Source organism: Crassostrea angulata, chromosome 7 (assembly GCF_025612915.1).
Source record: "Crassostrea angulata isolate pt1a10 chromosome 7, ASM2561291v2, whole genome shotgun sequence".
Classification (NCBI taxonomy): Eukaryota; Metazoa; Mollusca; class Bivalvia; order Ostreida; family Ostreidae; genus Magallana; species Magallana angulata.
The window spans coordinates 1,435,996-1,449,636 of NC_069117.1; the positions used below are offsets into that span (position 1 = coordinate 1,435,996).

At 33.5% G+C, this 13,641-nt stretch overlaps 1 protein-coding gene and 1 pseudogene across 1 annotated transcript; one reads left to right on the top strand and one right to left on the bottom strand.

Annotated features, from left to right (window-relative positions):
- The first annotated feature begins 1,382 nt into the window (after nt 1-1,382).
- LOC128191716 (uncharacterized) lies at nt 1,383-6,637 on the top strand (annotated as a pseudogene).
- A 904-nt stretch (nt 6,638-7,541) lies between these two features.
- On the bottom strand, nt 7,542-12,845 carry LOC128156869 (glutamate--cysteine ligase regulatory subunit-like). Its single transcript, XM_052819192.1, has 7 exons — nt 12,690-12,845; nt 12,327-12,392; nt 11,639-11,720; nt 11,422-11,481; nt 10,940-11,142; nt 9,889-10,003; nt 7,542-9,044 (listed from the first exon to the last, which is right to left on the bottom strand). The coding sequence occupies exons 1-7, from the start codon at nt 12,801-12,803 to the stop codon at nt 8,866-8,868; spliced, it is 819 nt and encodes a 272-aa protein (XP_052675152.1). The 5' UTR covers nt 12,804-12,845; the 3' UTR covers nt 7,542-8,865.
- Between the last annotated feature and the right edge of the window lie 796 nt (nt 12,846-13,641).

The window sequence follows — 13,641 nt, forward strand, 5'->3', positions numbered from 1 at the left end:
CAAAACCACTGCTGTTTCAAGATAACGTGTTACTTTTTGTATAAGTTAATGTAAAAGTGTGTTTTTGCAACATACAATTAATGTATTTTTGCGATTGTCGAACTTTGAAACTAAAAATGCGAGTGCACGCATATTTTATTTGTATGGTTTAAACCGAAAATGTATTATCCATAGTGTTTGCTCGGCTATTTAGGGCTGCTTTATGGAAAATGAAAGAATAGATTTTTAATGAATTTCACAATGCACGTTAATACTTTTATAGCATAAAATGATTATTTAATTTGTCTTATGACACTGGAGGTGCTTGCTACACAGCTAATTGTGCCACATACGTTTCACATATGTTTGAACTTAACACATGTACAACATACGTTAAACATATGTGACACTCATGTGAAGTCAAACCGTATGTTACACATATGTTGAGAAACGCATGGTTAACATACGTGTGATAACATACGTTCAACATCACATATGTTTAACATATGTTAGATTTTACATATGCTAAACATATGTGAACCATATGTTTTACATATGTAGATCTCAACCACATGTTATACATATGTTAATAAACACATGGTTAACATGAGTTCTAAAAACCATATGTTACACGTGCGTTAATAATATATGTTTTACATATGTGTGAAGGCATGCATTTGAATAACTTGACAAATTATCTGCATGCGTGGATCTAAGGGGGGCGGGGGTCAGAGGGGTCCCCCCCCCCCGGAAAATGAAAGTTAATGAAATTTACACAGTAAAATTATCGCAAATATACCTCGGATCCTTCCCCTCGGGAAAACACATTTATCCTTCGGACCCCCCCCCCCCCGGAAACATTTCTGGATCCGCGCATGATCTGCATGTACATGTACATGTCAGATGCGTGTTCAACAGAGCGGGTGCTCGCGAGCGCTCGCCAAAATTCCCTATATCCGCAACACAAATTTTGGCGAGCGCTTTATCACTCTTGTCTTTGAAATGAATGCATGTGAACATGTGTGAAGAAAAGCCTTGCTACTGTGCATGATTATTGGTTTAAATTTTTTATGTAGTTATGCATAAATAAAGTTGTTTCATTAACAGAATCCACGTGTCTTCTTAAAATTAATTCGATAAGGAATCCGGAATTAATACGAAATCGGTTTTAGTTTTGTCGATGACAAAACATACGTCACATTCTTACGTCACGGAGGCAGCAGATCGAACTGCAGGATGAATTTAGCAGAGGTAATGATTGTCAAGCATTCGTTTTTATTTACTTGCATTTGAAAATTATATCGTACAATTACCGATGGCAAAAGAGTAAACATGTAGAATTAATGACGATAAAAATGATGTTTCCCCAGAGAGCTACAACTAAGCAGCTAACGTTATTTGGTTTAGTTAATTTAGAAGAATCAATACTTATTAAAACCCATAAAATATATGTCGATCTTGGATAAGACGCATTTGAAAACTGAAATATTGAAAGTAGAGAAAAACTAGAGCAAAGCCTATGCAAAGTAACGAGTAGGTCTTCCATTGCAACTAAGTGAAATGGTTACTGAATTGCCTCTATTAAGTTGTATTCTTATTGCATGGTAATTGAAACATTTTCATAGGTATGCATTGGCTGCTTGACATATCCCTGGAAGAGGACATCAACTAGCTAACAGTCAATGACAGATGTCTCTTTGCATAATGTAAGTATACATACCATTGCATTTCACAGTTTTTCAACCATTTTTTAAGGGTCATCAACACCGCTGGGAAAAATTTTTCCATACAAATTCAACCTAATAAATAACTCAATGGTATGGATTTCTATGACATTGTCATTGACTGTTTTTTGAAAAAAAGTAGAAGTCACTGGGTGTTCAGGATCATTAATAATAATCTGTTGCATGACACCTACATTTGTATTTCTTAGTAAGTGTAAAATTTTGATATATCTATTTATCTAATGCACGTATTATAATTTGTAGCAAATAGATATGATACAAAAGTTTCAAAGATCTGTTTTGATGTAGCCTGAAGATTTTGTAATGAATGATCCAGGATCCAAATGTTCTTCGCGAAGTTCAGACAGTTGCAATGTGGTTGCTAATTTAGTGACAGATTAAGGTAATTCAATTTAGATAAGGATTAATGCAGGCATGTATCCAGTCACCCCCCCCCCCTTTACATGTATAAATTATATTTTTTATCATGTATTTAAATGATTGTATGTACTTAAGTTTATAGTAATATTTTAGAAAGAAGTTCAAAGAAGCATTGTCATGGCAAAACATTAAAAAGGAAGAAGTTGGAGGTGGACAAAAATCAGGATGAATATACTAGAGGTAAAAAATTATTTTGTCTTGTGATTGACCTTCTATTTGCCCCCCCCCTCTCTCTCTCTCTCTCTCTCTCTCTCTCTCTCTCTCTCTCTCTCTCTCTCTCTGAGAGCTTGCAAATAAAAGAAAAAATTATTAACAATTGTAAACTTTCTTCATGTTGTAATGTATTTGCAATAAAATCTAAATGGATCCTGTTATTCTTTAACAATATTGTTGAATAAAAAAGCAACCGAGGCATTTGTAAATTTTACTTTATCATAAAATGAAATTTAATGGTAAATTCTTTGTTTTTTTTCCAGAAACTATTAAAGCACAGAAGAATGACAACAATATAAATCTAAATGTAATCATTCAAGGAATTAAATTCATTTTTTAATCTCGAAAATGTCTTTTTTCTGTAACTCTAATTTTAGATTAACAAGTAGCTGGAAATGCAAAATGAATGTTTCCAAAGATCCACTGAAGTTACTGAGTAATCAATTGAAGTGATTCAAGCAGCAAGATGAAGTATATCATGAATGAACTGAAAAATTAAAAATATTCAAGTAATTTAATTTTAAGCATTTACATGTGATATGTATGTAATTCATGTGAAAAACGTACGTTGGATCCACATACGTAAAACGTATGGAATGTATCACGTATGTCTAACACACGTGTAACATACGTTTCACATATGTTCATTAACGTACGTTAAACACACGTGGTACTTAAATCACGTTAAACGTACGTGAGGTCACATACGTATCACACATGTGAAACGTATGTGGCACATTTTGCTGTATAATGAGAACAATTAATTTATAAATGCAAAAATTACACTTTTCAGATTGATTTTTCTACAAAGTATTTAAAAGATGGACCCTATGTACAGCCTCCAGGATGTGATATGGTGCGATCTCTGCGAAACTCGGGTCCCCCAAAAGCACTGCTACACATGTAACAAAAATCTGTGCAAAACCTGTGAGGAAGAACATCTCTCAGACTCATCTAAGGTACACAGATTCGTTCCATTTAGATTTCGGAGATCTATTTCTAAGTGTCAAAAACATTCACTTAAAATGTGTGAATGTTTAGAACTGTGAACAATGTGCCATTCTTATTTGTGGGTATTGTGCTTCTTCTAATGAACACAGAGACCACAAAATTAGTAATGTGGTTGAAAAACTCGAGGGCCAAAACCATGTGTTACAAAATGATATGCAAGAAATAGAAAAATCCATTTATCCCCAATATCGAGAATGTGCATCTTGTATCTTAATTCAGATATCTGATTTAAAGGAAAACTCTCAGAAATTAACAACAGCTGAAAATAAACATAAAGAAGACTACAGTCATTTGAATGCCCTAAATAAGCAAGAAGTGGAAATCAGAAAAATCATATCTGAGATCGGACAGTGCGCTGCTAATATAAAGAAACTAATGACATCTAATGATGTTATACTTGTCTGTGCCTACAAATCCAGGAATGCTGAATTTAGGAAAAAGTTTTGTTCTTTATCAGCTGTTCAATCTACTTACCTTGACAGACCACTTGTTGATGAACCATGTGTTATCTCATATATAAAAACAAAGTATAGAGTCTTAAGTAAACTAATCGGAGTGTGCTGTCTGAGTGATGAACAAATCTGGACGTGTGGATATAATGACATAACCATGAGACTGTACAACCTGCAGGGGGAACCAGTGGAGTCCATCAAAACCAAGTCAGAGGCCATGCCATGGGATATAGCACTAACAGGTACTAAAGATTTAGTTTATACAGATATTTATGATAGGACAGTGAACATAGTAAAGGATACACAAATTCAGACGGTTGTCAAACTACGCAAATGGTTACCTCACAATATCTGTTGTACCTCCTCTGGTGACATCTTGGTTGTGTTGATCAGTTGTTATGAAAAACCAACAAAAGTTGTGCGTTACTCTGGCTCAACAGAGAAACAATGCATACAGTATGATGATAAAGGACACCCCCTATATTCATCTGGGTATACTAAATACATCTGTGAGAACAGGAATCAAGATATCTGTGTTTCAGACACTAGAGCCCATGCAGTAGTGGTGGTCAATCAGGCCGGGAAACTCAGGTTCACCTACACTGATCCTTCAACTACCAAGAGACAATTTACACCTAGAGGCATCACTACAGACAGCCAGGGTAGGATCCTGATAGCAGTCCGTATCAGAAAAAAATACTATATCCACATCATAGACCAGGACGGACAGTTCCTCCGCTGCAATGACAACTGTGATTTATTCTCCATGTCCGCTTTATGTGTCGACTCTAGGGACAATCTCTTGGTGGCGGAGTACAACTCAGGAAACTTAAAGAAAATACAATACTGCTGTGAGAAAATAAGATATCAAGCTTTAAAGAAATTGCCAGCTTTGAGCCTAAATTGAAGCACAAACAGAGGCCCCTTGGTCTCATCTCTCAACAGGTCAATGATGTACGTCAAGAACGTCTTCATTTAAAAATAAACTTTAGCTTTAAAGGGGCATGGTCACGATTTCGGTCAAATTCTATTTTTCTGTTTGTATTATTTAGAATGGTTTAGGAATGCATTTACTATGACCAAATGAAATTTGAGTGTCAGTAGTAAGGTTATAAGCAAGATACAGGGATTACAATTCTTTGTCATGTAAACAAGGCTCGTGCCCTGTTTTTGTTTACATTAGTTTAATATACAAGTAAACATTCTTTTTGAAGCTGGTTTGTCTATCTTCTTATTCCTTTAAGGCATAAATAAACAGTTCCCAGTGTTTACCACATTTGTTTTAGGTCTATAACTGGAGTTTTTACTTCCATGTTCAAAGTTTAAACAAAAGCTTTGTTTACATTGCAAAGAAGTGTAAACTCTGTAACTCGCTTATAACTCAACAAATGGCACTCAAATTTTGGTCGCCTATTAAAAATGCCTGGTGAAGCATTGTAAACATTAAAATTGGAGTAATAATTTTTGACCAAAATCGTGACCATGCCCCTTTAATAGCTTTATTATATACCTGTTTACCTGTCACAAATTATATTATAACTTTTCTCCATACTTCCGTTATTATGCATAATTTCATTACATTATTTCCAAAGTAGGTTTCCATATTATATAGTTTATTAATTTCACGAACAGTGTTCACTGAACCAAAGTTGTGAGTGTTCACCCAGTATAATGTATTTACTATATAAAATAAACCCATTTATTTGTCTTGTCGTTGGGTGACTGATTTCTATTAACTTTTTTAAAAGTTAAGACCGATGCATTGGCCATGGCCTCTGTTTGCGACCCAAAACCTTGACTTTTGCTAAATATAACAAACACTTCTGGTTTGGTTCAGATTTCGCTTTTATGACGTTACACTTATGGAAGAAAAAAAATATTATATCAAAGGAAGTTTTCTTCGGATTGCTTAATATTCAAATCAATGTCAAGGTAAAAATAAACAGCAAATTTATAGTGAGTATAACCTGTTGTAGAAACACTGCACTAATATTCCAACGGCTCTAGCTGTGACCTAAATATTCATTTTGGCCATGTTAAGTATTTTCTTTTTAAACTATCAAGAAAGACTAATGACATTCACAAAAATTGCCAATCATATTAAGCACGCGCAGATAAACCAATTTAATGTTTTTACATTTCGCAATGGGTAATTGATTTCAATCATCTTGTCTTTTTTATCTGTTCTGTTGATAAAAAGGCATATACGTTACAAAATGTTAAAAATTCCCCATTATTTTATTTCACAATTTTACAAATTATTCTATTCATCAAGGTGAACACTTGGAAGTTTTGTTGAGTGTATATGTTTCTTTTCTAATTGTGTGTCCATTTCTATCCTATGTCTTTGTCTAAACAATGTTTCTATTCTATCTTTGTCCATGTTACTTTTTTTTTATTCATTTTGTATCCTTGATTTTATCGTGTCCATGTTTCTATGTTGCATTTCTTTTCAATTATCAGTGTTTCTATTCCATATCTGCATTTTCATAAATTTTCTTTGTCTCCATTGTATGTATATGTCTTCATTTTATTCTGTGTGTTCATTTTTGGCTTACCTGAAAGCTAAAGTGACATTTCTGATCAAATTTTGTTGTCTGTCCGTCTGTCGGTCCGTCCGTTCGTCTGTTAACTTTTCACATTTTCAACTTCTTTTCCAGAACCACTTGACCAATTTCAACCAAACTTTGCACAAAGCACCCTTGGGCAAATGGGATTCAAAGTTTTAAAAATTAAGGATCACGCCTTTTTACAGGGGGAGATAATAAGAAATTATTGAACATTTTCGTGAAATTTTCAAAAATGTTTTTCTCAAAAACCATTTAGCCAAGAAAGCTGAAACATAAGAAAATGTAGAACTATTTCTTTATACCCTAGAAAATGCATGTAAATTACATTAAAGACCATAATGGCACGCCTTCCTTTTAAGAATGTTTTATATGATCTATAATTTTACTTCAATATGCAATTCAAAGCTGAATAAAAAAAATTACTAATGTAAAACAGATTTACATAGCGGTTTGAGGCACTCATCAAACAGGATGGAGAAGGATTGACAAATGTGTGACCACGTTGATCAGTAAGCAACGGTAAGGCCGACGGAAAGTGATTGACCCGAAGTAAATAGTTAACTTGTACCAAAGATGTTTATATTAAAATAAAAAAAATAGTTAGCTTGTACCAAATATGTTTACACAAAACTTAAATTAAGTACAAAAATACTCGTGAATTATAAAATTGAACTACAGACAACGCATACCCGTGTTTCTATTTTGTCTTTGTTCCTGTTATATGGCGTGTTTAACATGATGTGTTATATTTGTGTTGTATGTGTGTCTATCTTGTGTCGGTTTCAATTCTGTTTGTGTGTTCCAGTATAGACACATAATGCAAAAAATAAAGCCAGCATAGAAATGCAGACACTAAACGGAAACGTATACAACTGAAACATGACAGAGAATCACTGGTGAGAGAATGGAAACACATTCATACTAGTAGATGCAAGCCTTTCCATTGGGTGACAATTTCCATTCTGTATCGGTTTTCATCGTGTTTTCGTTCATTTCATGTCTGTGTCTTTGCTCCGAGTCATTACTTTTTACATTCCATTGTATTTTACTTTTTTGATATCTGAGTTTCAATTGTGTCTGGGGTTTTTTGTCTGTGTTTCCTCTTATGTCCGTCTATATCATCTACCATGAAAAACAATAAATACTTTGAATTTGTCTTAGAAATTAATATATTCATCATCTTCACAAGATTACCAAACAACCTGAATCTCATTAACAAATAACAATTCTATAAAAGATAATGTGATAACTATAAGTAATTAGCTATAGCATAAAAAGTTTGGAAGTACATTTTGTAGAAATTTGACAACTGACCTATTATACTGTATACAAGATAAAAAGACAATATATATACTCATTGCAATTTAATTACATACATGTACCTGTCAATTAACACTTGCAACATCACAACATGTTTAAGACATTAATAGTTATGGAGAAAAAAAATGGAATTTTCCCTTCATTTTGTGTAAATAGAACACATCTTCTATGCAAATCTTCAAAATGGGATTCATTCCCATATTGTTTATGTGAACTTGAATTCTGATTAAAAATCAAACAATTTTATCAGAAAATCCTTAAATGCACTGTTAACAATCATTTAGAACTTTACATATAAAATCATATATTTAATACAAAGTATTAATAAACAACATTACATTGCTCAATGGCAAAATTAACAATGAAAGAATGAAGGGTCCAAAAGTACCATCTATATACATGTCATTGAATTCCTGCATATGTGTTTATGAATATATCTCAAAACAATAAACAGATTATATATTAAATGTCATGCATTTTCTTCGTAAAATTATGATTTATTTTATTAACCACCAACCCCTTCCCTCCCCAAAAATCATTATTTATCACATTGTCAATTTTTTAGCCATTTTTGAAAAGAGATCTTAATTTGTAGAAAACTAATTCAGAGGTTCTGATTAAAGCAAAATATTAAATTACCATCTTGTACCAAATTGAGATTGCTTCATACATGTATATTTCCATAATACAGAAATCTTTCTTCCGATGAAATATGAAAGATCATTTTTCACAAAAGTTTAAGTTACATGTAGAATTTTTAAAATACATATATAACACTTTCAAATCAAATATTTTTCTGGTAAATACATTTCAAATTTCTTAATTTAAACACTTGTTCCGAGGATTACTTGCAATAAAAGTAATCTTTGATGATGTATAAAAATGCTTATTTGCAAAAAATGTGTTGCAAGTCTCACCCCCTGATGGTTATACTAACTGCATCATCTGTCAAATTAAAACATTCAATGTATCAATCACAAAATCTGATCAACAATAGAAATATTTGTTTCAACAATGTATTTTTCATGATAGGAGAGGTTGCTAGTCCTTGATTTATCACTGATTGAAGAAAGACACAAAAAGCTATAAAGATGAAACCATTGTAATTTCCACTACAATTAAGCCACGTACAGCCAAGATGGATAAATCTTGAGCTCACTTTCTGCGACGGGTATCACGGCCACACTTTGTAATGTAAGCTTTGGTTTTAATGATCCCCCGACATTTTATGAGCACCGAGTAGCGCATCACCCACAGCATCTCCCAGAAGTCACTGTCTTTCTCTGTTGTGTTTGTCTTGATAATTTCACTTAATTTCTCATTTGGAAGTATGTCTGAAACAAACAAAAACACATCTCAAACAAGTTAGATCTATATAAAAAAACCCACTCAATTCAAATTGTAACTTTCAAGCTCTCTTGACAAGATGATTAAAATGAAGGTGTTTGTTTACAGGACAGACTTTCAGGTCATAAGTAATACTTCCACTCAGAGTTGGTTTTAATTAGGATGTAAAAATATGTATTGGCTCTTTAGGCAGTCTTAGAATAGAAATGACAATCTTTGAAATAATTATAGATGATCAATTTCAAATGTCCAACAACCTGGATTCATCTGTATGCGTATATATCTCAGTGTGATGCTTAACTCCTCTACTCCTCTATAGATACCATTTCAACAACCCATGGAAGTTTTTATGTCTGATTTCATCAATAAAGACCAAATTTTAAACATATTCTCAATTTTCACCATCACATTAAAACTTTGACCGAGATTTACACCATGTAAATGTACAATCAATGAAATATATACCTCATAACCATACACATTAAATGACACTAGACAAGGTTGTTTTAATCTCAGAAGCCATATACTGTTAGAATTTATTACAACTTGGTGGCCAAAACAGTAACTTACCTAGCAAAATAATAATATAAGATATTACAAATAATATTAATTTTTTTTTTCATTTTTGAAAGTCCAACAACTTTTTAACTTAATGTCATGAAAAACATCTGTGTATTAAATTGTACTGATGTATACCTGATGCTATGCCCCTGCTAAACAAGACTACAACTATCTATAGGATAATTCTAATGCAGATAAAGAGAGACCACTCTAATTCTGTACATATTACGGTCCAAGTAGTATTGTTCTGGGATGACTTGTCTCCCTTACCTCTAGCATCGTTGTGACTGAGGAGCTGTATGTCGTTCTGTTTAGCGTACTCCGTCAGATCTTTGGGCATCACACAACACGACTCCAGGTTCACTTGGTTAATCCCTGGCTTAATCTGGGAGATTTAGATAATCCCTTTCAAGGTTAATTATTCCCCAACTTTGTAATATGTTTAGGTCTTTTAATGAGTAAATTACCGGTAACTCAAAATATTGGTATCATAACAATATTCATTGAACAGTACCATACTTATGTAATACAAATAATACAAGTATAAACTAGGTATATCATATTATGTGGTACTCATTACAGAAAACTTTTATCAATGTGGTGCAGATTATTAAAGAAGTTTTGGATCATACTTCAAATAAGCCTGTGGATGGAAAACAGGGGTGAGCAATTACCATCGCCCAACGCCCGGGGCTACCGAATTTAGAGGTCGGGCTAGCAGAAATCCTCACTGTGGTAGCCCGTCGGGCTAGTAAATAATAACGATGATAAACGAAATCAGACTTCCATAAGTGTCATTATAACGTCGACTGATTTTATGTACGACTTAACTGTTATGCAAAATCAAGATCTCTTATTCGCTTAAATGTATGTGCATTGTGCGCACTAATCGCTGGTCTGCATGACAATGACGCTTTGTTTCAAACATGGAGAAGTACCTGACAATAAGTAAGCATAAACGTTTGTTTGATCGCCTTGATGACAACAATAATCAGCAAATTGGATACTACTAATCGTAATGTCGATAAAACTGATGCCAGAATTGAAGACACAGAAACTACTGAAAAACAAATTGATTAAAAATAAAATAACAGTAACTATATTGTTTGCATTATTATCTATTTGACATTGTTTACAGTTTTAATTCAACTGATATGAAGAAAATGTTGGGCTAGCAAGTTTTAACTTTGGGCTAGTAACTTTGCTACTGCCAGTAGCCCCTGGGCTAGTAGCCAATTTTTGTAATTGCACACCCCTGCAAAATACCTTTTACAAACACTTCTAAAAACATTCATCCATTAGATTGATTTAACTAGGTCACCTTGGCCCAATTGTATAGCTCCTCTAACTGCTCTTTATTTAGATCAGCTATTCCAAGGGACAGAACTCTCTCTCCCTCCACCATCTCCTCCAGAGCTTCCCAGTACGGCTGGATGACGGACAGCGACACTTCCTCATCCTCCTCTAGCTCCGGCAGTGCCAGAATCACCGTCTCAATGAACGTGATGTTAAGCTCTGTTAAAACTGAAACACAAGAACTATTATCTTCAAATCCTGTAGGTGATGATATGCTATTGAAACTGAATATAAAAATTATATTCATCTTCAACATGTTCAAAATCATCATCATTGTCATCATCATCTTTACACCCATTAACCATTCTATTTATCATCACTTTCATAACAAAATCATCTAATCATAATATTACTATTATTAAAACCCACTTATAATGCTCATCAGATAACAAAACAAAACAAAATAATAAGTTGGGCATCCATATTTACATATCATGAACCACTCACCTTTCTCTATTCCCTCCTTCAGTGTGGATGGGGGCAGTAATTTACACAGGAAAACTTTCACTATAAAGAGATAAAGAAATAAAAGATGAAACTTTACCCGATATCTATCAAAAAACCTATTCTTCGGTTCATGAAGAGGCTGAATGTTGACAGAGTTATTGAGCTCACATAATGCTTTCATCAGCTTTCTATAACACGTTCACACAAAGATTTTTACCTGTGACTTTCAGGTCACCTCTCTCATCAGCAGGGAGTGCCTCCATAAATTTGGTGGACTTGCACTCCAAACTGGTTTCATACTGCCAGAGAAATACAAAATTTAATGACCCTTATAGTAGGGAAAAGTAATGAGTACTGTAAAATCGTCATTCTTCATGGGGGACCAATGTTTGTGACTTTAATACATATAAGTAACCCTTTCCCACAAATTTACATCCTCAAGAATGTATGTACAAACATTTGTTTAATATTCATTCAAATTATCCCAATTAATACACTACCAAAATTATGATCCAACAAACCAAAAAATTTTAGCTACCCATAAACATTGACCCCTATAAATAAAAAAGTTTCCACAGTATGTCATAATATAGAAAACAAGGCTAAGAAGATAAAGTACTATGCACTGCATGTACAGATCTAGAGACAATTAAGGTTCCCTCCCTATCTCAATCCACCCCCTGAAAAATCACAATTATCCCTCACTATTAACTTCCCAAGAAACAAATCTTGTGTCCCCCCCACCCCTACTCCAAGGTTTTTGAGAAATAAACCACATGCAGGTTTGACTTTCTATTCAGAATTACTCTGAAATTTGTTCTATTTATTGACATTTGGTTTTGAGGGAGCTGCTGGTGTTGCTTTTTTGGTTAAAAAAATAGGAAGTGTAAACAGGTGTGATTTACCTGAAGTGCTGTTTTGTCAGCGCTGTCCAGGTAAGTTTTTAGTGCAGAATCGATGCATTCAGCAATCTGGAATAAATAAACAACAAGAAGTCAGATAAACAACGAGCAGATAACTCTTCGCGTCAATAAAAATGTCAGTAAGCCTGCTTGTTAAATTATTTTCTTTAACGTATTTTCTACAATACAAATAGAAAATACGCTGTAGAAAAAAGCAGACGCACCAAAATTGTTGCTGTCATCTGACAAGGAAATAATCCTGAGGAAGCACCTGCTAAATATCGTATGTTATCGAACGCAGTTTAAGGATAACGGTTACATTACTTCTGTGCTATTTTTAGAACTTGTAAACAAACAAGAAATTACCTCTGCAGTTGCCCCGTGGTTTGGGTGTCTTTTCAGTCTGTTCCAGTTGACGATATTTCCGCTATGGACAGTCAAACTCGTTACTTTTGGTATAACCGGAATCTCTTCGCTCATTTTGTTAGTTACCACGATAGACCTGGTCAGTAAAAAGCTTGTAAATTCTATACGTAAAATTCTCTATATCAAACGTTCACATGATCATCATTAGTTTATGTAGGACGACGAAGTTCTAGAACAAGAACTATACACGGGGAGAAGGGGGTGCATCGTTAAATTGTTTAAAAAGTGGGTACTTCAGAGGTTATTTTCCTTCACTTTTTAAATGATGCTTTTTTTTTTTTTTACATAAGTACTTGTGCTTCCATACTTGTGCTTTTCAGATTTTTTTTTACCTACAGTGCAGTAAAATTCTTACATACATGTAATACTCAAAGAATGATTCCTTATTTCTTATATTTTGAATATTTTTATAATTTTTAGCAATTGTACGATTTAAAATCACTATTACAATGTATTAATACACTGCCAAAGGGTATTTTAAGTTTCTTTGAAAATTACAAGATATATGTTTATACTATTAATAAAATTAGTACAAGTTTTTCAGTTTTTTCAGGTTATGAGCTTTCCCATGTATAGGATAAAGCTTTATTATTAAACTTGACTAACTGGTAACAAATTACATTCCATCACAAATTACACAAGATTCTGTATAAAATTTACATGACTGAACCGTGTTTTAAAAGGAATTGATGGCCGTGGCTATTTTTCACTACTAGTATATCAAGCTCTTTAAGCCCTGTATTCTATCCTGAAATATTTGAATTTTATCTTCAGTAAATACCTGGTAATAGAAACTTTGGCTAAAATCATAATTCAAAAAGTTAAAGTAGTTCTGGTAGGTAATTTGTTGGGCCTCCAGCCTCTGGACCAATAAATGGACCCTTCAACATAA